Source organism: Mus musculus, chromosome 7 (assembly GCF_000001635.26).
Source record: "Mus musculus strain C57BL/6J chromosome 7, GRCm38.p6 C57BL/6J".
Classification (NCBI taxonomy): Eukaryota; Metazoa; Chordata; class Mammalia; order Rodentia; family Muridae; genus Mus; species Mus musculus.
Window position 1 is genome coordinate 129,359,578 of NC_000073.6, and position 27,898 is coordinate 129,387,475.

Below are 27,898 nucleotides of genomic sequence, written 5' to 3' on the forward strand. Positions count from 1 at the left end.
TCCCTGGGCTCTTTCTGGCTGAGTCTGTGTATTTAGAATTTGCAGTAGCTTGAATTTTGTACTCTGAGAAATCAGTCAAGAGCCTCGGGAGATGCCGTGTCTCATTCTCTTCTGATCTTTCCTGCGCATCTCATAATTAAGCATTAGTTGGAGTTCATTGCACTTGAATAATGAGCCCAGCGCTCTGGTGGGCTTCCTTCTCTGCTTTCTCTTGAGGAACATGGTTTCTGTTTTCTGGTTAACCAAATCACTATCATCATACAGATGCGATTTAAAGGCGCTGTAATTATAGCATGTATTTGTCTCTGAAAACTCAGATCCAGCACTTTCTGGTCATTAGTGTCTTGTTTTCATTGGCACACAGAGCCCTGGTACACAAAGGGTGTGCCTGGCAAAGATGGGACTGTCACAGGGAGAAGAGATGCAGGCCTAGAGACACCAACATGGGCTTCCTTTATACAGTGATCTAACTGGCCTGGTGGCCCAGTGGGTAGCTGCACAGTCCCTGTTGTTGATTATTTGGTAATGTTGCTAGCTCCATTTGCTCCTGAAATATGTTCTTTCCATGGCACTCTGCCACTATTTAACAGGGATGCTTAACTAGTAGTAAAATATAGGCACAAAATGTGTCCATGTGGCTTCCAGAATATAATTATTACTATAAAATAGTAGTGTTTATAAAAAGTAATATTATGTTAATGTTGATTCCAGCTTGTTAGCAGTAAATATTTGCCTAGTATATTTCTATTGTATACACCCTGTTTTATGTATTTGAAATTTAAGAAAATAATTTCAATTGTATTTCTGTTCTTCACTGATGTAGGACCCTATGCATTTGTAGTAATTTTATTTGTGGTATTTTTATATTCCTCTTTCTCCTTTATATACTGGTTTCACACCCATGTCTATATTTCCTTTTTCACCTTTGAAAGTTTTACAAACTTCAGTTTTAATACACACAGTTAAGTCTTGAGTGAATAACTTTTCCTTGAGCAGTATAAAGACCAAATGCTTTGGGTCTGATGAATACAGTATAACTTACTAATTTTATCTGGTGTTTTAATTCTAAGCCTGATTTTTGTTTCTTTCTTTCCAACAGAGTCAACAATCAGGCATAGTTCAACTGTCAGTATTTTTACTTTTTCTTTCCTTTTTCTTTCTCAGCCTTTCCATGTCTCACCTAAAATATATGCTTTAAATTTCCTTGTTCCCCACCCCTCAGGAAAAATTGTATTTGAATTTTCTAAATTTTATTTGCTATAATTTTTGGAAGGTGACTTTATTCAATATAGGTTTCTAGCTTACAGTTTTCCTCTCTGAGTCCTAGGAATATTATTTTCTTATCTTTTAGTGTTTAGGTTGGGGTTCACTTATAATTACCCATAAGTCTCATTGCTACTTCATGCTAAGTTTTTCTTTTTTTTTTTTAATTGATGTTTTTTAACATTTGATTTTTCTTTTCTGTCCTGAAATTTTACTATTATATTTCTTGGCATAGGTTTTCTTTTTTCATTTTCCTGAAAGGAGATGAAGGTTGAGAGACCTGAGTATGGCTTTCTTTTATACTAATTCTTCTAATTCTTTTTCAAAGAATTTGGGATTCCTTTTGGCTTTATAAACATGTCTTCTGACATTTGGAGATAGATCTGAATCTTGGTTTTGGGTTTTTTTTCTCCATTGAATCATTTCTTCATTAATTTAGAGCTTCAGTTAGACATGTATTAGACTTTCTCACCCCATTGGCTGTTCCTCTCTCTATCTTTAAATTATATGTCTGTGGCTATGTAAATGTGAGTATAGTTGCCCAAGGAGACCAGAAGACATCCTCAGACTCCCTGAAAATGTATTTACAGGGAGCTGTGAGCCCTGCCTTCTGATGCTGGGAAAAGAGATTGGGACTTCTATCAGATCAGTATATACTCTTAACAGGTGGGCCATTCTCTCTCTCACTCTTCTCTCTCTGTGTTGCAGGGAAATATTTTTTAAAAATCACCAATTTCTCACTCTATACTCAGCTACTCTCTGCCCCTGCAGGCTGGCCGGCCATGCACTGGCTGGCAATGGTGGGCCTGTTCTTATCTTATGGAGACTCAGAGCTCCAAAATCTCTCCACCCAGCACGCTAAGTTCCCACTGGCGTGTCACTACCATGCCTGCCCCATGCTTCAAAACTCCCATGGACTTTTGTGGTACACATCAGGCAAACCCACACTTTGCTGCTGTACCTTTCTTTCTGGAACCCAGTCAAACTGCTGTGTGAAGGAAAATACCACACAAACTTAGTTCAAAATCAATGGTAACTCAGTCGCTGGGCTCATCAACTAGAAACCAAATCTTGTAAGCCACATTAAATCTAAATCCTCTGCTCACAGTCATCTATAGGATGGAACACAGGGCCCCCAATGGAGGAGCTAGAGAAAGTACTCAATGAGCTGAAGGGGTCTGCAACTCTATAGGAAGAACAATATGAACTAACCAGAACCCCCAGAGCTCGTGTCTCTAGCTGCATATGTAGCAGAAGATGGCCTAGTCAGCCATCAACAGGAAGAGAGGCCCCTAGGTCTTGTAAGGTCTTGTAAACTTTATATGCCTCAGTACAGGGGAACACCAGGGCCAAGAAGTGGGAGTGAGAGGGTAGGGGAGCAGGGCAGGGGGAGGAAAAGGGAACTTTCCTGATAACATTTGAAATGTAAATAAAGAAAATATCTAATAAAATTTTTAAAAAATCTAAATCCTCCAGTGGCAAATACAGGTGGATTTGCCATATCAACGCTAGCAGCTATATCTTGCCCTCCCACTATCCCGGTCCAAAAGCCCCTATCTCCCTCCTGCTTTGTCTCTTCCCTGTCCAACCTGGAAGTTCCTCCTACTTGCCCAGTGATTGGTCCCTTTATTCATTTGGAGAAGGTTCACAAGAAGTCTCCTGAGTATGTGGCTCATTCCTTGGTCCAGACAACCCCTCCTGGGAAAGCAGAATTTACATCAAAATACAAACAGCATCAGGGCCACCCACAACACTTTCCTCTTTCTGTTCACTTAAAAGACTCTTTTATCTCAGGTATAAATTCAGCACAGTGATTACCATTTTGTAATTTATAAAGTACAAGATAAACCTAACATTAATCCATCATTTTTGTTAATAAAATAGAACACTGTCATCTATCCTAACTTAAAAGACTTATAATTCTACACCTGATTTATGTCCTGGCTTGAGATTGTATGCTATCTGAAAGCCATCCTCTCAAATCTATTGTCTCAATGTTAAATAGCTTGGGTTGGCTATGAGACTATAAGTAGTCTTTCAACCCATCAGAAATCTGAGAATGACCAACATTTCTGAAAATATAGGAAGCCTAACACAGCTCCCAGAACTGAGACAAATTGTAGAGACAGCTGCCTACCTATACAGCCTCAGTAAGTAGGGAAGTTGGAGCATCAGTCTTCAGACTTCTGGCCCAGGATCATCTGACAGACCTTTGAAAAACAGGAATTACTAAGGACTAGCCTATTCTGTCTTGGCAGAACTAAGCTGTCCTAACCTGTAAATTGTGTCCTTTCAAGAACAGTACAGGTCTGCAGGAGAGATCAGCAATTTCTGCCCAGTGGCCACCTAGCCACAATGTACAACCTCACCTGGAGATATAGATGCTCAGCTTCTTCTTTGAATTCACGAATAGGAAGCTGTTAGGAGCAGAATGTGTCTCAACAACAAGTGAATAGACAACATTCAATGTCACAGTCTGTGGATTTCTGACATTTTTGAAAACCAACTAGCTATGTAAGTAATCTGGACTGTTATCCATTATCTATCCCCAGCTATTTCAAATTAAAATATCTGAAAACACCCTAACAATAAACTCAGAGCCATGAATTTGTTATTTGGCCCTTAACTCACAGGCTTAAACATCTCAGATTAGTTTATCATAATAGTTTTAGAAGGACTGGTCCAAGCCTTGCACTTTTAAAATTTTTGTATCAATAGAAGAAATTTATACCAATGAAACCTTGATTCTGCATCAAAATAAATTCTGTACCAAAATAAGAAATTATGACTTCAACTTAGTAACAATTATAAAGATTTCTACCAAATGAGACTATGACTATGCAATCAGTTCTAGCTACTTCTTCCCTGTTCCAATCATAACCATTTCTAAATTCCCCAGAAAGGCAACATTAGAATAACTACTTCTAGACCCACAAACCCAGGGAACTGAGACTACTACTCTTCACAACTTCTTCAAGCTGAGTATGGTTGTTGAGATATTTTTGAAGGGGTGGAAGAAGGGGATGGAAAATGGGGGAGTCATTTGGCCTTAAGAAGGTCATACCAACAATTGTATTAGTCTCTGATGTCTGTGTCCTGACTGGAAAGTCCAAGACATCAGGAGTTCAAGCAGGTCAGTTCAGCGTGTCTGACGATGAGATTCACTAAAGCTGTATATTCTGTAATATAAAAATCTCGAAACAAAATTTTAGTATCATTGAAATAACTTTTTTGTTTGAGTCTCTGAGATCTAGTTTATTTTGACCTCTCTCCCAGACGAATAATATGGCCACAAAACTCAGAATCACACCCATTTTGAAAATTAAAACAATCCAAAACAAATGAAGTAAACTAAAATACTAATATATGCCTATTCTTAGGCTTTTTCTAGTTTGCCATGCAGGATAATAACCTAAAATTCCATGGAACCCACATTAGACAGACTTTGAATATCCTGAAAGACTTAATATAGCAATATATCTTTATACCATCTTTCAAACAATTAATTCAAGCTTTCACTAATATCTGCCTATAGGAAGCAGGTAGTTTTTACTTGTTAATCTCTCTGCCTAGAGCATCCATCCTGTTATACCATCTATCTCTTTGGTTCTCTACTTTGTGCCACAGACATTTATTTACTAATACCTGTTATAATATCTGTCTGTTGAGTTCTCTACCTGGAGCCACAGACATTATCAATTAATACCTGTTTATAACAGGTAATTATCACTGTTCTCTCTACTTGGAGTCAGTGACCTCTGGCTCTCTCTCCTCTCTCTCTCTTAACTTTTTCTTTGTAGTTTTCCACTCTTCTTTCTTTGTTGTCTTTTGATTGAATTCTATAAAACAAAGACTCTTCTGTTTTGCTTATTTTTTATTCAGTTTTATCTCACAAGCTATTTAATTTCTGTTGAGTCTATAAATCTTATGATTAATATTTTCATATATGGAAATTCTCTTTGGCCTTTAAAACATACACTTTGGAGCTAGAGAGGTAATTTAGTGATTAAGAGCTTTTTCAGAGGACTCAGGTAGTCCTGGCTTCCAAAAGCCCGTGTATGCATATGATACACATCAACTCATTCAGGTACACACAGATAAACATAGATTTAAAGAAGAAAAATTTTAAACTCTGTAGAGAGAATCTCTTGTGTGTTGTATGGAAGTATCACCTGTCAACAGAAAGCTGGTGGCCTAACAGATTAGCTGGGGCAGGAAATAGGAGGTGGGAGTTCCAGTAGGGAGAAAAGAACTCTGGGTTAGAGTTGGGCATAGGAAGATATTAGCCCCAAACTTTGGGTAGTTAGACACATGAAACTGAGGAGAGACAACCAGCCATGTGGTACTCATAGAATAAAATAAATGGGTTAATTATGTTATGAACTAGTTGGGGAACAAGCCCCAGCTTATGGCCTAGGCATTTATTCATAAATAATAAGTCTCAGAGTCGTTAATTCATGCTTAGGTGGAAAGGCTCACAGTTACAAAACACCCATTTTATCCATTCCTTTGTCATGCTTTTCCTGTCCTTATTTTTAAGCTTCTCAATACATCTTAGCACATACTGAATATAGTGATTTTTTTTACCTCTGCCTGTGATTAGGATATTTAAGTTGGTGGTGAGTCAACTTGTTCTGTGTTTCTTATTCATGATACCAGAAAATCTTTTGTGCTTGAGTTTTCTTCATAGAACTTGCTATTTGGGAAAGTCTAAGTGAAAAGTTTAATTCTTCTAGAGAGGAGACTTGCCGATTGCATCATAGCATGATCTCATTAGGAGCACTCACTCAAAGTTAATTCTCCACTTAAAGATCTGTGAAGCCCATAGAAGAAGCATAGGCTACTCAGCAAGTCCATGACAGTTGGCTGGCAGTTGCCACATATCTTCATGTAGCAGAAATGGAAGCAAGAAAGGTCTAAATTGTCCTTTTTCTTGGAAAGGGTATATTTCTTGGAGTTCTGAGGCTTACTCAGTTCTCCTATACACAATCTCTGCCTTGAGTATCCTGAGACTATGTCCCCGATACACACACACACACACGCACACACACACACACACACACACACCATGTCCATACTCCAGCCCACCCTGGCCTGACTCTTTCCATCTCTTCATTTCAGGGAAACCTCACTTTCATTAAATCTTCTTTCAATGCAATGATATGTTTAAGGGTTTTTTTTTCTTCTAATTTTACCAACATTTGATTTTTAAACACAATAATCATAATAAATATAACAACAACAATAATAGTAATAATAATAATGTTTCAATTAGAAGACCAGAAGTCTGACTTTTAGAATCGTTGGCTGTATCTATGTTGGGAAAAAGAAAAGAAGACCAACTGAAAGACAGAGAGATATAGATAGCAGGGTGAGCCAGTCTAACAGTTGTCTAACTGGAGCTCTAAAGCAACAAGAAAAATGAGAGAGAATGGCAAAAAAGCATCCGTGTCTTAAGTTGGTATAAAACATGTCTGAGTTCAAGCCCAGCATCTACAGTCAGTATTTGTAGGTCTCTGTTTCCTAGCTCTACAAATGGCAGCACCTTACATCTGCATGATGGGTTCTGCTTGCAATGTGCTTTCCCACAAAGGGGTATCTACATTTGGCCAATGGATGAGATCTCTGTGGGAGATGCCATGCCCATTTCGGCTGATTTAGAACCCAAGTCTGCAAACACTTGGGAGACACGGCTGACTTGGAGTAGATCATTTAAGAGAAGCTAGCAGAGGATTTTCATTTGCTTTTACTTCCAAGATATCTTAAGAGATTTGGAGCCTGAAGCAGGCTTTCTGGATAAAATCCTTTGATCAATTAGCTGTTGTCTTCGAAGGTCATGGAAATGATGACACAATATATTTTCCTTCCCAAGTTGAACATGGCCCTCCAGTCTTAAAAAAACAACCCCACAGTTTTTATATGAACAAAATCATCATCTATTTAAATTTAAATGTAAGTCATAGGGGAGACATCCTTTCTATAGGTCAGAGACGTGAGGCTCTCTGACATATTTATGGCCACTTTCTCTTAGAATCTAAGAGACAATCATGGCTGATCTTTGGATATACAAAGATTGTTTTCAGAGGATAAAACACAAGGAAGTTTGAGGGATCTCTGGACGCTACCACATCAGCTAGACCAGGCCTAGGGAATGTCTGGCACTGCTCTTTTCCTCAAAAAAAAAAAAAAAAGTGACCTGGATTAGTTATCTGCTGATGTAACTTCAAGCCAAGTTCCTTTCCTTTATACAATATTATATGGGGTTTTTGGTTGTTTTTGTTTTGTTTCGGTTTTATTGTTGTTTTTGGTTTTTTGTTTTTAGATTTTTTTTTTTTAATAGAGTCTGAAACTTAAGCTGGCCTGAAACTTCCTGTGTATCCCAGGTTGACCTTAACCTTAAGCTGTTCCTCCTGCCTCGGCCTTCTGAGTGCTGCAATTGTAGGTCTGAGCTACCATACCTGCCACTCCTTCCACTATGCTGTGCTTAGATTTGCTTAGGTTCTTGGCCAGTACCCACCACAAACTTCTCTCTTGGCCATACCCCACAGACGAAGCACACTTTTTGCAAAGCTTATTTGTATTCCCTTCTAATGTAGGCTGAGAGCCTCAGGGGTTAATGGCTTGTTTTCCCTAACAAATAATGCCACAGGGACTATCTATGTGGGTTCTTTGAGAATGGCAGAGTCTTTCTTGTGGGCATAACTCAAGAAGCTAGGGTAAGAGACTATTGTGGTCAGCAAAGCTACCCTAAGCCATGGCTTCTGAGCTCCTTATTTCGTGCTGCAGGAGATAAGGAAACAGACATGGAGTGAACAGAACTTGTGTAGATTTATTAACAAGAAGTAAGAAAAACTCAGGAGAGTGGGAGAGGTTCCCAGGGAGAATTACAGCCACATTACCCTGCCTGGTAATCTTTTATGGATCGTAAGGCTAGTTGGAGATAAAGGTCTTTTTAATTGACATTGGTCACTTTTGAATGCACTCTGGACTGAGCCAGTTAGGAGTCCACACACCTTATGCATGGTCCTTTGACCAACCAGAGGGCTACTTATCTACTCAGGGAAGAGGTAACATGATTAGGGCTATTTGGTTCATGATCCATTATGAGCCCTGCCCTTACTGCCAGAAGGATGCTATCTCTTGTCTCACTATAATGCTGCATAAAAGACAGGTAGATGGAAGCTATCTTTAGAGAATACCAGACAATGGCAACCACCGTGACTCGACAGATGTTTGTAGCCAAAGCTCCCCCTTCCAAGTAGAAGAAATCAGATAAGCACATGGAACAATTGGCTCTTCCCAAGCATGCACATTATTATTCAGACCCCGTTGTCAAATTTATGTTTTGCCAAGGCCTTTGGAAGTGGGATAAAAGCATTTTCCATTAAAATATTATCTTTGTGGGAACCCTGCCCAGGCTCTTATCAGCTCCCCTCAAGGCATAATGGGAAAGGTAATTTCTCCCCTTTGAAGGCTTAGTCTTATATTATGTTTCAAATCATTGCGACAGATCATCCAGGCTGAAAGGGGAGAAGTTGTCCTGAGGCTTTAGACCTGCTGTAGATGGGGATGTTCTGATATGCAAAGCCACTTCCCATCTCCCCAAATAGTCACCCAATGCCTCTGAGAGAATCCTGGTAAGCATTTTTCAGCAATCGCTGGGGTAGGTGAGAAAAGACAGGGTGGATTCTCTTGTTTAAAAAGAAATCCTGAATTCTCTGCTTATGCTTCCTCTTCTGGGCCATGCCCATTTCCAGGACCGGTGCCTCCAGAACCCTGACCCAGGGTGGGTATCATCTGCTTTCAGTTATCCTTTTCTGTTACCAAGTTCTCTTCCACTGCTCTTAACCACTGAGGAATCTCTCCGGCTCCCATGTGTGTACTTGGTGGATGCTCAGGAAATGTAGACATTGACAGAAAGGATGCAGACCTGATGATAAGGGAAGATTTTGCAAAAAAGAAGATAAGGGTGTGCCCAATAGAGGGGAAGAGCTTTGGAGTCAGGCTTGCAAATGCATGGGTTCCAGGTACCCGTGAGAGGAAGTGATCTGGGTCTGCATTGCATTTTTGACCACATCTCACCCTCTAGAAAATGTGTGTGTGTGTGTGTGTGTGTGTGTGTGTGTGTGTGTGTGTGTGTATGTGTGTGTGTGTGTGTGTGTGTGTGTGTGTGTGTGTGTGTGTGAGAGAGAGAGAGAGAGAGAGAGAGAGAGAGAGAGAGATATTCTCTGTCTACTAGGGAGATGATCTCAGAATACCCCTGAGCTTCTAAAAGAGCAGGGCCCTCTCTATTTTCCAAAGTTTACTACTCAGAATCTGGGCCAGACTCAAGGAACAAAGTGAGCTCCCTTCATTTGGCTCAGAGGAAGCTACAGAACATATCGGAACATGGGATTCTCAGGTCTAAAGCATAGACATAGAGTAGGAGCTTCATGAACTTAAGCAAGCACTAAGAACATTCCATCAAAGGGAGACAGCCTGGTTGTATCCACCAGGTCTCCTTGACTCTGCCTTTGTCAGTGGTCCAGGATAGTAGTCTATGCCTCTTAGGACAAGACAGGACAAGAGGAGCTTCAGCAGTCCCAAGCTCAGCTTGCCTTCCCCAGGATACTTAGGGTCGAGCTAGGACAGGGCACAACAGGACAGGACAGGACAGGACAGGACAGGACAGGACAGGACAGGACAGGACAGGATGAGAGGAGTTTCAGCAATCTCAGGCTCACCTTGGCTTCCCCAGGATACTTAGAGTTTGGCTCACCACCTTTACACCAGCAGGTAGCTCACAGAGGTTGCATCTTTTAAATAATTTTGATTTATTCTTGTCTTATGCAAGATATCCTGACTGAACTTTCCCCTCTCTTCACTCCATGAAGTCATCCTTACCTCTCTCCTGCCCCAAACCTACCTCCCGCCTCTCCAAAGAAAATAGCAAGCCTCCCAGGGATAGCAACAGAACATGAACATGGCCCAAGTTACAGTGAGACTGGGCATAACAGGCTCGTGATGCTAGATTAAGTGATTCTGCTGGAAGCTGTTGGCCCTTCTGCCCATCCCTGGACTCTTCAAGAAGCTCTCTGAAAAGTTGGTTGCTTTCAACCCTGGACTCCAGGCAGCCAAGTGCATCCTCAGCCTTTCCAGGCCTCCTAGTCTTTCTTCCATTCAACTTCTTGTGTTATTTCAGTTTCCCTTTCTTCAGTATAACTTCCCCAGGACAGAAGTCAGGCCTTTGATATCTTTGCTAGGCCAAGTCTATGAGTTGAGAAACTAGGGAATTAAATTGAGAAACTGGTCATATAAAGGTAGGCATGGTAGAACACGTCTATAATCTCAGCTCTTGGGAGATAGTGGCAAGAGAATCAGGGTTTCAAATGTTGTTTGTAGATACATAGTTTTAAGGCAACTTGGGCTACATAAGACCCTGACCCAAAAATTCAGAGGTAGAGAGGATAGAGGGAAGAGGGAGAGAGAGGAAGGAAAGAAGGAAGGACGGGGAGAGAATTTGATTGTGTTTAAAGTAGGCTCCAATACATACAATTATTTCTACTCTAGGAGATACCTTTTGGACTGATTCACTTGGTGCAAGCATGTCTCGCCCTCTTGTCAGAGAGGCACGGCTTCCTGCAGAAGAAAAACCTCTCTACCACCTCTTCTCTTCCTGTCTTCAAGTTTGTTAATTTTGCTATCATCTCCTGAGAGCCTCCGGGCCTGAGAATTGACCTGGAATCTGACCCTGGAATTCTCGCTAAGTGGATTTGTACTTATGTGACTAAGGAGCTGGAGGCTGCAAGGAGATTCTATTAACGCTTCTCTTTCGAAATGGGGCTTCACAGAATTGAGGCAACAGTGGATGCCACAGCCAATGATAAGAAATGAGCAAGCACTGGCTACCAAGGCCTGTTCTGAGGGTTTCAAAGTTTCTGGTGTGTAGTCCTCACATAGTGTGGAGAAACAAGTATCACTGACCCTACTGTGCAAATACAGAAATGAAGAGGCATTCATTCCCCAAGAGGCAAGCTCATGCAGGACTCCACAATGGAGCTGGGTACCGCACACACTCAATGTTCCCAAAAGTCCGCCCCTCCTTTACTCACAGAGCTCCCTAGAACAAGTACAGTCTTAGCCACATATTATCTGCTTAACTTAGAAAAAATGACCTGGGGTCTATCAGGTGATTCTCCAGTAGGGAGAAAAGAAGGAAACTTGGGCTCAGAGGTCTCTTCAAACACCGTTGACATTGGAAGTAGGACCAGAGTGAGATCTCTTGTGCACATACCCAGCCTCGCATTACTGAAGCTTAGAGAGCAATAGCAAAGTGCTGAGCAGGACCATGCATTATTCTAAGAAGGTAAGCAAACCAGGTTTTTGATACTTGCTACCACACTGGTCCTTATGAGGCAGGGGCAGCAGGCTTGCTACCTGTGGCCTTGCCTTTGTGTGGTCCTGTTCAGCTGCTTTTGCAGCCTCTGCAAAGCACCCTTCAGCGTTGCCATCCAGATACCAAGTGATGCCCTGCTTCCTCCCGGGAAAGGAATACCCAGCTCTTGGAATCAGAAAATTCACACAGATTGCTGCATTAAAGCACAGTTCTATCTCTAGTGCCAGGAATGATGCTTGCCTGGGAAATTTATTATTATTAGAAAAAATTAAAAATGCAACAGGAAAGACAGAGTGATACCTTGATTCTTGTTTATTCTTTTAGTTACAAGACAGTTTTAATTAGGTAAGGTTGGAGCACATCTTGCAGCCAGTGTGATAAGAAGGCAGATGTAAGTATTTCTTCTGTATATGGCACCAAAACAACGATAAATCTTAAAATCAATGGCATCTTGGACATGGTGACCTATAATGATTTAATTGGCTCTTACATCTCATCATTTCCCCAGAATTTCACTTAAGTCAAATTTGTATTGTTGTCTTCTTTTTTTTTCTTTCCCATTTTTCTTTCCCATGGTTTCATAAAGATGATCTCTTTCAAGGGAAAATGGGCTCTACTCACCCAACATTCTCCTTCTTCTCCCTTCTTCACCCCCTCCTTCCTTCTCCCAGTATCCTATCTGCTTTGTTGACATATATATCAATAATTTGATGTATCTATAGATCATCTAACATCCACAAATGAGAGAAAACATGTGATGTTTGTCTCTCTGGGTCTGGCTTGGTTGTTTTTGTTGTTTGTTTGTTTTGTTTTGTTTAAGATATATTTCTTTATGTGTATGAGTACACTGTAGCAGTCTTCAGACACACCAGAAGAGGGCATCAGATCCCATTACAGATGGTTGTGAGCCACCATGTGGCTGCTGGGATTTGAAATCAGGACCTCTGGAAGAGCAGTCGGTGCTCTTAACCACTGAGCCATCTCTCCAGCCCATGTCTTGCTTTGTTATATATTATATGATGATCTCCAGTTATATCCATTTTCCAGAAAATTTCATTCTTCTTTAGGACTGAATACAACCCCGTTGTGTATTGAGACCATGTTTTCTTTACCTGTCTACTCTTTATGAACATCTAGGCAGATCCCATAACTTGACTCCTGTGAGCTGAGCTGCATTAAATGTAATTTTGAAGGTATATTTATGATATTATGACTTTAAGAGTCCTTTAGAAATATGCCAAGAGTGGTAAAACTGGGACGTATGATAGACCCATATTTAGTCTTTTGAGAGACATCCTCACTGGTCTCCACAGTGTTCACAGTGGCTGCATTAATTTAATCTCCTACTAACAATATAACAGGGCCCCATGTCACCCATGTCCTCATTGGTCCTTGTATTGCTTGTTGCCTTAGGAACAGCCATTCTTACTGGATGGATAGAATCTCAGTGCAGTTTTAAGTAGTGTGGCACTGATAGTTAAAGATATTTAACATTTTTTTCATATACTTCTTAGCCACATGTACTTTGGGGGACCAGCCATTCATTTCATTATGCCATTTATTGATTGGGTTGTTTGTAGCTTGGAAGTAGTTAAACTTTGAGGTTACTATGTAGCCTGGTTGTTTGTGGCTTGGGGGTAGTTAGGCTTTGAGGTTACTATGTAGCCTAGTTATTAATCCTCTTCAGTTGTGTAGCCAGCAAAGAGTTTCTCTCATTCTGTAGGCTTGACAGAACTCAGCCTCTTCCTTAGATGTCCCTTTTTAAAGCCTGCCATTATTCCCCCAGCTCTTGGTGTCTTTTCAGAAAGCTCTTATCTATTCCTGTATCTTCAAGTGTTTTCTCCTAATAGTTTCAGATCTTATATTGAGATCTTTGATCTACTTTGAATTGATGTCTCTATCGAATTGTATTGAATTGAATGGGTTTGAATGGGTGAGAAATGAGGATCTAGTGTTCTTCTCTGTGGAGAGAACAGCTTTCCCTCACCATTTCTCAGAGATTGTTTGTAATTCAGTGGAAGTTTTGACACCTTTGTCAAAGATCTTGTGACTGTAGCTAGCTGTGTGTATGTTTAATGTGGATCCTCTGTTCTATTCCATTGACCAATGTGTCCATTTTTGTTCCAACACCATGCTGGCTTTGTTTGTATTGCTCTTTGAATCAGGTCTTTGAATGATGCCTTCAGTATTGCCCTTTTTACTCAAGTTGGCTTTAGCTATCTGAAGTCTCCGAGCTTTCACCCAAAGCTTAGGATTGTGCTTCTCACTTATAAGAAGAACAAATTGTTTTTTGAAGAATCTTCAGTGCCAGTTTTCTCACTACTTAAATCTTTAAAGTGAGAGTTGGTTTAAGAGTCATCTGAGGAGAAAAGGCAAGCCACAGTATGTACCTAAGAGGGCTCAGTAAACATACTTTACTTTGCCAGAGAAGAGCTACACATCTCTGCTCATTTATCTGGATTTCAGGGAGAGGAATGAGTTATTGCTACCCAGTATCAGTTGGGAGGCAGACAGCCCTGTCACTGGATGGCTCGGTACACCTCCTGGACCATTCCCCTTGCCTTTGTCATTGAAAACAAGTGAGTGCTCATTTTTTTGAGAGAAGGTGAGACACTTTCACTTTTGCCTTCTACCTAGCTAAGAGCTTGCTTTCTTCCTAACTAAGAGCATCTTTGCTGCTGTCAGGCAGATCCTCATGTTAACATTTACAGTTAACTGCTTCTAGCCAAGAAAGCTTGCAGTCTCTGAAAGGAAAAGGCACAAGGCCTTTTCTTGTAGATCACCATGCCCACTTCCTTCTCATCTGTGGTAAATGGATGTGTCTGTGTGTGTGCACCCATACATGTGTTCCAAATTCTAGTATACCTGTGAGTGAACGTGTTGCTCAGAAAAATCAGGTTCTTGGAATTCCCTCACTTCATTGAGTTTTTTTTTTTTTTTTGCGGGGGGAGGGGGGTGTTTTGTTCATATTTCTATTCTTGCCAGTGCTAACACACACACACACACACACACACACACACACACACACACACATATATATATACATATATATGTGTATATATATACACATATGTGTATGTATGTATATATGTATATATATACATATGTGTATGTATGTATATATGTATATATATACATATGTGTATGTATGTATATATATGTGTGTGTATATATATCTATATATATATACTTAATTCCATCTTCCAGAGTGGACAGTGCACTGAATATGTATTTGAAAGCCCATTTTCTCAGCTAAGGTTGGGTTCTCCCTTCCTCCTCTCCCCATTCTTCTTTTGAGATAGGGCCTCCTGGTTTCCAGGACTGCTTTAAATTCTCTCTATGCACCTGAATATGACCTTGAACTTCTGATCTTTCTGTCTCCTGTCATCATTGCATGAGTATTGGGATTATAGGTCTGTGTTTCCATGTCTGGCTTATGTGGACACAGGGCCTCATGCATGCCAGGCAAGCACTCTACCTGCCTTGCTGCATTCTAGTCTCAGGTTTTTTTTTTCTTCATCGTGCTAGAAAGTAGTGATCCATCTCAAGGGAGACAGAGAATCGACTCACTGCAAATGGGCATCATCTAACTAGTTCCAAGGTGGGATAAAGAGCCCCTGGCAAGCTCAGCTGAGTATGTTCCTTTGAGAAGGAAATCGGGTGTAGTATGGTCCAAGTTAGAAAATTTGTCTTTGATGACTTTCTTACTTACTTGTTCTCATCATTGAATTTGAATCTAGGATTTAGGATCTCAGAGTGGAATGGTTCATGGAACATTACATCCTGGCCCCAAACCCCTTGTCTCATAAGAAATTGTATTTATTCAACCACAACTTGGTGGGTCTAATTTAGACTCAGCAGCTAAGGAAAAGCCAAAGAAACAAAGGACCAGAACTAGGTATGTGATGCTCAGTTGTGTCTGCCAGGCCAGAAGGAATCCAACCCCTAAGTCCATTGTCAGGGAACAGGACACTGGGTCAAAAGTGTATAAATGTCAGCAAGAAAGTGACAAGCATGAGGTTGCGCATGAAATTGGAGCTTTGTATTGTCACCTAGAAAAGTAGAGCATGCATTGCTTTTAAAATACTGCCCAAAGGGCCAGTAGCATGTGTCAAAGGAAACTGGCCGCACAGTTCTCCTGGCCTCCAGGTCAGGCTCTTTACCTTTACAAAGGAAATCCTCCTCTGCAGAGGGAAAGGCCTCCCTGCTTGAAGGTATCTTCAAGATACCTTGAGAGAGGCTGTGCCTGGTGCTGCCTCTCTGGGCAGGAGAGAGGACTTTACCTGCATTCCAGAGAATGATGCAATGCCCTTGAGGCTAGACCTGGTGCCAGCCCTGCCCTGTGAGAGCTCCTGGGTGACAGAAGGCAGGTGGAGGTTGAGACCTCATTGCTAGCCAGACATCTCCTTCCTTCTCCATCTCCTGAAGATACCAAAGTTCAGGTAGAATTGGTAACTTGAGCTGATGATGCATCTGTGCTGAAGTCTTCAAGGCATTTTTATATGGGTAATATACAAATTTATTTATTTTTGATTTACAATGTTTATTGTAAATAACAAAAAATAAAAAATTTACAAGCATACAGGATGACTTAGGCACAAATTTATTATCATCATCATCCACATGGTGTTCCTTGGTTTTTTAAATACTCTGTTTTCCTGAGAGATGACAATGTGCCATTTTTCTGAGCTATCTCCTCTCTGGTTCTGGAAACTTCCATTCATTGCCCAACAGAGCCCCAGGGCTGTACTTTTCTGCTCCTCACACTTAGGGTAATTAGGTGGATAGACTTGCTAAGCTGTCTCTCTTCAATAAAGACCATTTTAATCCTCCTGTAAGAGCTGAAGATGAGGCCAGAGCCAATACAAATAAGCTGACCAGCCTTCCCACTCCTGTACCTCCTGGGAGACTGGAAATGAATGGGAAGGATGGAGTTCAGTGCATGTGGGTAGAAATTAAGAAGCTATTGAACCAGCTAGGATGGCACCCAAATGGTTCCACTTTTAGAACGCTGTGGAAGTCATTAATACCCTTCTGTCATCCTAGCATGCCATGCTGGGCAGTGCCATATCTCATATCTTCTTAGGCTAAGCTTAATCCTCAACATGGAAAGCTGTTCCTAAGAAGAACAACTCCAGTGCACACATGCAGCTGCCATGTGTATTTCCTTACTCTTGCTTCTTTGGAGTACCTGAGAAACCCAGGTTTAACATAGATGTAAGAGGCAGTGGAGATCCTTTGTAACCGTGTTTGCTTTGGCTGCTGAGGGAGACCTACTTTGCTGCAAGTTTATGCTCATAATCAACATCCCTTTTAAGTGGCTGTGCAATTTTCAGAGATGATTTGGAAAAGCTTAAGGCAATTCACTATTGCCCATGGACACTGTGCTGGCCTAGAATCTAATGCTGACTCCTCCTCTCTTCATTCAACATTGTTATATAATCTGAGTTTTCACATTGCACCCCCCACCCCCCACCGGCTATTGGAGGCATCACAGCTGGGTTGTTTATGCCTTTACTTAATCATTTTTAATTTTTCACTTTTATAAACGACTTTGAACAGGAAATTTGCTAGTCCCGCCACCTTGAGATTAACCCAAAGGCCACCTAAAAAGGTGTTGCATGTGTTTTAGGTCAGGGTTTCTCATACAGGGTTCATACAGATCCTTTTAGTGATACTGTGGAAATCCAGTTGTCACTCATGGGCCCGGAGCCAGCCCGAGAGTCTGTGTTTATAAGAAACTCCTTCGTGATGCCCACACTGCAAGGCAGGCTGGGCACCATCCCTTGGACTTGTTGGTGTGCCGATGAAGTATTTGTCAGAGCTGTTCTCCCAAAGTCACTGTGTGGGCTGAGTGTGTAGGAGCTCTCATCTTTAGAAGTGTCTTCCAATCTAGACTAAGGTTTGGTAAGTCTGCCCTCTGGAGAAGCGGAGCAGCTGCAGCAGCTGCCCTCAAGGAAAGCCTCTGAACTCAGGCATGGCAGCCATTATAACCACAGGGAAGTTTGGATATGACACACAGGGCTGCACCCATAAACAGACACATCTAGTCCTGGGACTATGCCAGACTGCTACAGGTAGACTGTCTGTCGATAGGACCTGGATGCCAGTAGGTTTTAAAGTTTCCTATCTATTAAAGGAGACTCTCTGTGTACCCAGGGTTGGGTACCATTTTTCTAAGCCCTCAGAGGGCTTAAATCTCATGGAATTAAACTGTGTTCCTTTTTCTTTTTCAGCATCAATCTTTTAAAATGTTTTCATATTAATAATATTTATACCTATTCATAGGGAGGAATTTGCTAATTTGATACTTGTAAACAATGCAGAATGATCAAGCCAAGGAGGTTAGCATATTCATCTCCTCAAACACCATTTTGTATAGAGACCTTTGGGTACTTTTGTTGATCCTGAAATACACAACGGATATCACAGGTTATAGAAACCCTGCTGTGCCATAGCGCATTAGAACCAAGCCTTCCAAATAAACTGTGTTGATGCCTTTTACCCAAACCCTCTCTATTCCAGTTATCCACTCTAGCCACTAGTAAACACTGTTTTACTCTGCTGTGAGGTCAAAGTTTTAGATCTTGCATGAGCAAAAATGCATGGTGTTTTTCTGTGTGCTTACTAGTTTTAAATGCTGATTTGATACAATCTAGAATCACTAAGAAAGAGATTCTTAAGGAGGAATTTTATAGGATAGATTGACCTGTGTGTATGTATGTGCAAAATTGGTAAATTATGAATTATCCAGCTCCTTGTGGGCAGCACCATCCCCTAGACTTCATGAACAGTATGCGAGAGGAGAACACTATCTGATAGTAAGAGAGCAAGCGTCCATGTGTTTATTCTCTCTACTTTTGGCTATGCATCTGATGCTTTGCTCTCCTGCCTTGACTTCCACACAATAATGAACTTGTAACTTGAAACTCTAAGTAAATAAACCCTTTGTTCTCTAAGTTGCCTTTTTTTTTTCAGGATGTTCATCACAACAACAGAAACAAACCTTGAATTGTCTTTCTTGGGCACATTTATTTCATCTACTAGAGTGTCTTGCAGATCCATTCACATGGCCATAAATAGATGGATGAAAACTCTCCGGTTTACATATACTATATCTAAACTCGATGATTTTGAGTCTTTGCATTTCTAAAATAGAGCAATTTTATAATTTAAAACAGATTCTAGGTGTTTGCCATGTGTGGCTTCTCTATCAGGTCCACTCCTTTATGGTATTTCATGTTTTGTCTCTAACAAAAACTCAGAAATTATCTCAGTCATCTTATTTGTCCTGACCCTTCTAATGTAAGCAAAAATCTAACTGATTTTTTTTCCTGGGGGCACTTTTTAAAATAGAATATATTTTAACATAGTGTCTCAGAACGGCCATGTTTTTCCATCAGCTCCCAATGCTGTGAGAGCAGAGATGATATCCTGTTCAACCCTTTCTTTTCCCATGTAACATGTGTCTGCCTAGAGTATATTGAATAGTTGTTCTAGCTAGCTTTTCCATGCTCTGACAAACCACTCTAAAAATAAAAAGCAACTTGGGGAATAAAAGGTATATTTCATCTTAGAGGTTACAGTCCATCATGGAGGGAAGCCAGGGAGTTTGAAGCAGGAACCTGATTATTGGCTTTTCTCTGACTCATGTTCAACTACCTTTCTTAAATAGCCCAGGCTCCCGTGGCTAGGGATGATACTGCCCACAGTGGGCTAGGCCCTTCTTCCTCAATTAGCACTAAAGAAATTGCCCTATAGATATGCCCATGGGTCAATCTGATGAAAGCAGTTTCTTAATTGAGGTCTCATTTTCCCAGGTATGTCAAGTTGACAATCAAGATCATCCCATCACAAGAATCATTAACCCTTTGTTGAGTGAGTGAGTGAATGAGTGAAAGAATAATGACACAGAATAGGCTTTAGGCACATGCAAACCTGGAAGGTCATTCTCATGGTTGAGTGCTTATGCTAGAATGGCTGTGGCAGGAGAACAGGCTGCCTACAAGGTGCCTGGATCCTCTTGTCCTGTTCCTCGGGACATGAAGATGGCAGACAGCAAGCCTGAGATACACCAAGTTCTCTCTGCTCCTCACCTGCTAGGGTAATGCCTGCTTTTTCTCTTTGGCAGTTGCCTTCTCGGGCCTCGGTTTCACAACATTCTACCTGGCTGGCAAGCTGCACTGCTTCACCGAGAGTGGGCGGGGGAAGAGCTGGAGGCTCTGTGCTGCCATCTTGCCCTTGTACTGTGCCATGATGATCGCCCTGTCCCGCATGTGTGACTACAAGCATCATTGGCAAGGTGAGTCCCTGAGCGGTCCTCACAGTGACCCATCCCTTCTTCCAGGGATGGTTGTTGGGCATTCATTGAAATGGGAAGAACTGAGTCCCTGCTGTCAGAAGACGAGATACGGTATGCATCTTGCCCCTGCTGAGAAGTTCTTTCTTCTCACTTGTTCTCAAGAAGACTGCTCAAGTCCTCCCAAGATGTCAGGTCTTCATTGTCATCACCCTGGCCTCAGACCTAAATGTGATTTCTCTTCTGGATCAGTCTTCAGTCGCAGTACCAAGTTGTTTTAGGCTCCTTTCCCATGGCAAATCTAGTCCCCAAGGACATATTTCTCACCACAGAGGCAATGCCAAAGGGTACGTACAGCCCAGCGACCCAACTTCACTAATATCCTCAGTAGCTACCACAAGGCTGGGGTGAGACTTCCCTCTGCCTCAAGGCTGGAGTAAGACTTCCCTCTGTATCAAGGCTGAAGTAAGTCTTTATTTACTGCAGTGCTTACTTTAGCACAATTTCCCCGCCTCCTTTGTGCCTACAGGGTTAAGGGGTTAGGGCATTTCCCAGCAAGAACAGTAGGGGCCAAATGGCCTTGAGTGAATTATGTCTCCTGTTACCCAGGGAACTGCAGGTTCTTCTTTTGCTATAGAATGATGATATCTGAACATTTCACAAAGCACTGTGATAAACTGAATGCAGTCATGGACCCAAATGTCATTGGTAAACGCAAATGCACCGTGCTCATCACTATCCTCCACGCCTCACCTCACTGCTGCTGAGAAAGGAGGCATGGCATTTCCTAAGCAGCTGGCTTGGTGGCAGATGTATCTTGGCCACAAGATCTGTTCCTAAGCAACTAATATGGAGTTGCCACTCTCATTTGGCCATCTTGGATTTGGGAAACAATGATGAACTTCAAAGAGAAAGAGAACTAGCTCAGGGGTAGCATGCTTATGTAGCATGCATGAAGTGCCAGGTTCCGTTCTCAGCACTACATCAATTGGGTGTGGGAGGTGTACACTTAGGATCCTCGCACTAGGGAGTTGGAGGCAAGATGACCTGAGGTTCAAGGTCAGCCTTGGCTGCACAGTGAGTTCATGCTCATCCTGAGATGTACGAGAAGCTATCCCGAAATTTTATAAAACGGTTCAGAATTTATGCCTGTCCCCCTCTTCTTTGCTTAATGATGTTGTTCTGGCAACCTAAGAGGTGAAGTGTGAACTTCTTCAACCCTCTCTGACCCTAGCCTGACTTGTTGTCATTTTCTCTGTGGCTGAATAATGTAGCCACAGGGAAAGAATGAGAAACTGTGTTTATTCCGTCCTCAGTTGTTCGGGGGAGAAATGGAGGAGGCCTCTAAGGCCTTCGGCTTGACAAACACATGGCAGCCAGGCCTTTGATTGCAGTGTAGGTGGGTGTTACAGGCAGGATGCTTGATGGAGACAAATTGTTTTTTTTTCTCTGTGGTGAACTGAGCTGCCCAGTGACTGCTGACAGGGACTATCAATCAAGGTGAAAATCTATATGGAACCCCAGTGGGCACCAGCAAATTCCACATCCTTCTCATTATTAATGTTAGTTAGCAACATTACTACTATGGGATTGTATGACTCCATTTCAGTGTGATTTAAGCAATGGTGTCTGTATGGAAATACAACCGATTACTTCATTACATATTCATGTCTAATCGATATCCCATAACCTCACATGGCATGCTCTATTAGTTTTTGTGGTTGTTTTTGTGTTATTTTTTCCTCCCTAGTTCACCCTAAATAGACAAGTCTGCTTTTTTACTATGTGAGGGGAACATGGAGGTAGAGGCATAGAGGGGTGGCTATACATAATGTATTCAGTGAAACTTCCCCAGAGAACTAGCTGGATCAATTCTAAAATTCTATGTGACTAATGTTCCCTTTGTCTTTGTGCTAGGCTGCCTTCCAGGTCAACTGGAAGCCAGAGAGATTCAAATGTCATGCCAGAGCAAAGCCCCGCACCTGGTAACAGGGCTCACCTGTGTGATTAACCGTGAACACAAAGCATTTGAACTCTGAGATTTGTAGAATCCCGACTCTGGGAAAACAGATGCTGAGAAGGACAGAGCATTCCATAAGCCACCTTCTGCCTCTTCTCGATGCTCTTGGGCATTTGTGGTTCCTGGCCAGGGACAAACCATAGCTAGAACTGGAAATAACATGTGCTTCGCTCCATCATCCCTGTGTGAATTAGCACTCACGCACACTCAGACACACACATGCACACAACACACACACACACACACACACACAACACAAACACATATAATACACACACACAACACACATGTACACACACACCCACACACACACAACACACACACACTTCACTAGACCTCTCTTAGGCTATCAGAACCAATCCTTTGGTTTTCTAAATAAAAAGACTTGAAAGGGTTTTTTGAACTGGATGTTCCCACCAGAAACCTACCCTTGGACCAAACAAACTATGGCCCTGCTGCTCTCTGTTTAGAGTACTCAGTCCCAAAAGAATGTATCTCCCCTCCATTGGCTACCTGTGTGCCATGGCTGAGCTCACAGCATTCCATGCTATTTAGGGACCTCAGAGCCCAGCTGCCCATGATAAGCACCATATCTGTGTTGGTGCTCAGGAGAGTGGGAACAGTCTGAAGCCCCATTACTCCTACCTCTATGCAGAACCCACCAGACAGGCAGAACTTTTGCCCAGTTTCCTTGCGCAAAGAGGTTGCTTGCGCCTGACATCCATTGATACTTTGTTTCGGGAATGGGGGATCCCGATTCCTGCAGTTTTCTGTAAACCTTTGTGTTGAATGTATTTCTAGAACTCAATTCCTCCCCCCATGCTGCAATGCTCCTGGCTGGTTTTCCATGTCCCCTTGCTACACCGTGAGCCTTCAGCGAGCCTGTGGGCTTGCCCATGAGTTCCTACAGGAATCCCCATCCACTCTCTCTATTCCTTCAACATCATAACCCACATCCTGCAGTGAGCTGCAAGATCCCACCGTTCAGACCTGCCTGCTCATGTGGCTTCTTTCTGTTCCTTGAACACTCCAGACCCACCTCACTAAGGGGCCTTTGCCCCGGCTTCTCATGTGCCTGCCACGTCTTCCTCCTTGATGTGGCCATGCCCTCCTTTGCCCTCCTCAAACCTGATTCCACACATCACATTGGTGTAGACAATTCTCTTCAATTCATCACACCCCTTATATCCCACCCTGCTACCCTAACTCATTTGCTACCTTTTAACAACTAATTTAGTGCATACCGACAATTGCCTAGTCCTATCCACTAGATAAGGGGAAGGCAAACTGTGAATGCTATCTATAGGCCTTATGTAGATAAATCATTTCTGTGGCAGTTATATGAAAGCAGCTATGCAAGCTATTTAAATGACCAGATTTGTGTCACTGGTTGAGTCATCCAACATAGATAAGGATGTTTGCATGGAACATGCTATGTTCTGATACTGATAGAGTTTCCTAGACTTGCTGGAGCAAACATCTACATACCAGATGTTTAGAATGACATCAGTATATTGTCTTACTATTCTGGAGGCTGGGCAAGGGACCATCAGGACAGCTTTTCCAGAAACCTGCAGGACTCTCCCTTGCCTCTGCTGGTTTCTCATACCAAAATTGTTTCTTGGCTTGCGGAAGCAGAATTCAGGCGCTGTCTCTGTCCCCCCATGACATTCTCCCTGCATCTCTTCACATCAACTCCCTCTGACTTTCTCTGCCCTAACCATTCCCTCTTTGTAAAAATACCAGTCATACTGAGTTAGGATCCACCCCAATGGCCTCATTAGTTACTGTGAGAAAGAACCCACTTCCTGCTGCAAAGGTAGTGTGATTACCTAGGTCTTACATGGAGCCCTGGGTTCTAGCCTCGGTACGGCATAAAAACTGGGTGTGATGGCACACACCTGTAATCCCAACATTCAGGAAGCAGCAGCAGGAAGATGAGACATTCAAGGTCACCTTTGGTTCCACAGTGATGTCAAAGCATTAAAACCCAGTTTCCTAATAATCCCTCTCAGTGTTATAAAAATTAGGAATCTGAAAGAAATTTTAAAAGGACATGTGTCAGCTCAATAAATATATGCTAAGTAAGTGAATGGTTTTGACCAAAATGCTCCTCTGTATTCTGTCTTGTCTTTTTTTTTTTTTTTTTTTTTTTTTTTTTTTGAGCCAGCCTCATGTGAGCTCAGGCTGCCCTAGAACTCATTTTATAATCCAGGATAGCCTCAAACTCAAGATCTTCCTGCCTCATCAGCACTGGACCTGCAAACACGTACATGCTCCTCTCTTACAAGTCATATTTAGTCTCTTCACTGGTAAGATCCTCAGCTGCATCAGGCAAGAGGGAAAGTTGTCTAGAGACTGAAGAAACTGCCCCAGCAGTGCATGAGACATGGGTTCATCGTAACAAGCAATTAAAGGAAGGAAAAGGCAAACCAGAAGCATCTAGGAGCCCAGATGAGGCAGGAAAGTTGCTGTTGGGTCCAGTAGTTGTGGGCTTCAAGGGCAGCGGCCCCCTGTCACTTCCCTGCTCACTGCAGGGAGAGTGTTTTATGTTAGACTATGTAGCCAGAACATCATTTACTTAGCTGGCTTCCTCTTGTATGACATTCCAAGCAGTGGCTGAGTAGCTTACACTGTGCAAGAAGCACTTTCGTCTACAGATAATGATGGCTTCCACCGCTGGCTCGGATTGACTAGACCCTAAGAATCAAAAGACGATATTTCTGGGATATGGCAGGGTGACACAGATACTCCGAATTTCTCTGGACTCATCTAACTATTTTCAATATAATAAGACACATTTTCTGTAAATTCTTACCTCTTAAAAGTAGGTTAAAAAATTTATTTTTGCATTTTAGATATTCATTCAGTCATGTCTCCTTGTGCCTCTGGGCTCAGTAAAGCAGTATGGCCTCCATGCCTCCAGCCTATAGTTTACTAGGTAGGTTGGTGTCATACATAGTCTTTGCTAGAAACTCAGTCACAAAAGCAGAAATCTCACTAGTTAGAGAAACACTGGGAATAATTAACAATAATAATAATAAACCAAACAATCAGAAAAGTCAGATGCAATTGTTCGGTTTTGGATTTTGCCCTACTCTCTTGGGTCATGAAGTTCAAGGTACAGAAGCTCCAGAGTCAAGTGAACGCATTGATGCTGGATGTTGTCAAGGTGACAGGAATGGATGTGTTCTTCCTGGGAACCTGCCAATAGATGCTAGGAAGCCTTTGTCCATACTGGTTTTGTTTGTTTGTTTGTTTGTTTGTTTTTGTTTTGTTTTTAATTGAAGCAGATCAACATAGCTCAGCATATTGGTTGTGGAAGACCTGGTGAGGCCATTTCCTGTTCTTTAACCACACAAGATGAGGATTAGTTTGTGTGCAAAGGCACAATTCAGTTCTCAGGTTGCTGGATTCAGAGTCACAGTTTCTGGTCCCATTGTAAACCATCTGCTGTTGGTTTCCTCCCTCTGATTTTATAAAGAGGGGCTCCATTGAGCTCTGCTTTAGTGCTGTAATGCTCACCCCTTTGAAGTGCACAGTGCAGTGGGTTCTGTCTGCACATTTAGAATAGTGCAGCCATCATAAACCTCCGAGCAGTCACCCTCCCCTGCTCCTGGGAACACTGATAGACTTCCTGTCTCTGGCTTTGCCTGTTTTAGGCGCCATGGAATGCATGGCCTTTTGTGGCTGGTGGTGTTAACAGTTAAGTGTGTTTTGTAGATGTTGTTCGGTGTAAAAGCTTGCCAGACATTTACAAATTAGAAACTATTGAGTGTTTAGGCAATGGGCCTGAGCTTGCTGTCTAGGAGCCTGGATGCCATCTACTGGGCAGACAGACATGGAAAGGGTACCAAGCAGGATGGAAGGTGTGAGGCTGCAAGATGCACAGGTGATACCCTAGAGGAGAAATGGGACTGTGGTCCACGCTGAGGGCCCACCAGAGCTATATAGGAACATGAAAAATGCTCTTCATGCCAACCAGATGGGTGACCTATGTCCTATAACCCTTTTATTAGATGGTCCCACCATCAGTTTCTCAGTCTGACAAGCCCCTTTATTCCACTTTGGCAGCTTTATGCATTTCCTTCCTTCTTCCTAGAAAAGCCACAGGTGCCCATCTTGCCTCTACTTCCTCTGTATAACGCTAGCTCATTCTTAGGTCTCAGTCTTTGGCTCATACCCTCAGCATAACTCTGTGTTCCAGGTTAGCCCAGGCCACACTGCTGAGCCAGCTCTTAGGTCCCCATCTTTCATGTGATTAACACAGCAGCAGCTCACTGCTGAGCCATCACTGCACAGTCTCTCTCTTGCCCCCTAGGGCTGTAAACTCTGGGTGGCAGGGTCTCCTATGCTTCCTTAGGTCTGATGTCAGAAATCTGACTCCAACGCCTAACGCCTGAGACACATACAATAAACGTACATGTTGAAAGATTGACATCAGTGATAATTAAGGAGACAGCAGCATGTGGGGGCCAGGGGCACGGAGAACCATTTATTTCTTTTTTGAGTCTTTCAGGGGATGCTACCATACCTGGGGGGAAAGTCAGTCCTAGGTGGCTTTTTCTTCCAATGAAGACCGGCATGCCCCTTGCCTGATATCTGTCAACACGTTGTGAGTATGAGTTAATTAAAACGGCCGTAGCTACTTGAGGCCTTGATGACAAGCTCCCCATGGAAGGTATTTTTTGTTCACACCTTGGTAGTAAACACTTCTCTTAGGGACTGTGGCTTAGAGAAGACTCCATCTCATCCCTGCTGCTTTCCTTGCCCTTAGTCCTCTCACTTGCTCCATCTAATAGGAGCTAGCTTGGCATCTCCAGTTCCTAACACGATGCTACATCAGTGAGCCCAGGAGGCATAGGCCTGAAATTGTTAGACCTGGAATTTCCTCTTGAAATGCTGCGCCATACAGAAGTCAGACGCTGTCATTTGTAGACTTAGCTCTTTGGTCCGTTTGATAGTCAATGGCTCAAATGCAGGTTAGGTTTTGTGGTTTATTTTAGATGCTCATAAAAATAACACCCGGTGGGAATGTTCCCTGAGCTTGGACAAGATAATAAAGTGATGTAATAGTGCAGCATGAAGACCTTGAACTAGAAAAGGTTGTAACGTGTTTTATGGATTGCTATCCAGGGATTATATGAGGAAACTCTTCCTATGAGCTGCTGTTTCCTCCCATGATGCTACCTGTGCCTTGAAGCCCTGTTCAAGAATTCATAGTACATACTGCTTTACAGGTTCTTGGGTGACACATGCTTTCCAAAGTTTATTTAAAATGCTACAAAGGGCTGGCAAGATGGCTCAGTGGGTTAAAGGCACCTGGTGCCAAGTCTAGCACTTAAGTTTGTTCTCTAGGACACACATGGTGGAAGGAAAAAAAACAAATCCTGTAATTTTTCCTCTTATTACACACACACACACACATACACACACATACATGCACGTGCGCATGCATGTGCGCACACATGCGCATGCGTATACAACCTCCCCCCCCCCCACACACACACAGAGAGACAGAGAGAGACTCATGGAGACACACAAATACACAATTAATCTTTTGTTAAAAGAATACTTCATTTAAAAATAAAGTGCTGTAAAAACACGGCCATGTTCCTGAGGTTACAGCTCTGACTGTTGGCTCGCTGAGTAGGAAGAACAGGTGAAGAATCAAGGAACCCCCCAGAAGTTCTGGCATAAGATGTGAGAGGAACAGGGCAGGACAGCTGTTTTTAGGTCCTGTTGTGACATGCCCTGTGGCATCAACTTTAGCAACAGTAGCAGAAATGATTGCCATGGTCAATGAGAATACTGAGACCTCACCTCCATCTGAGAGATAAGGAAGCCAAGGCTCAGGAAGGTGAAGTGACTCATTCTGGCAGAGGCTGCAGTGTCTCAGAGATTCTACCCCAGGGATATCCTTGGGTCAGGGTGACAGTGC

General features: G+C 42.3%; 1 protein-coding gene across 6 annotated transcripts in view; it reads left to right on the forward strand.

Annotated features, from left to right (window-relative positions):
* The window catches only part of Plpp4 (phospholipid phosphatase 4), a 135,023-nt gene that overhangs the window by 103,188 nt on the left and 3,937 nt on the right, over positions 1–27,898 (forward strand). For all 6 annotated transcript variants that reach the window (XM_017322323.2, XM_017322324.2, XM_030242728.1 and 3 more), the window contains one exon: positions 19,770–19,940. In XM_017322323.2, coding sequence (XP_017177812.1) covers positions 19,770–19,940 — 171 coding nt within the window. The remainder of the gene's footprint in view (positions 1–19,769; positions 19,941–27,898) is intronic.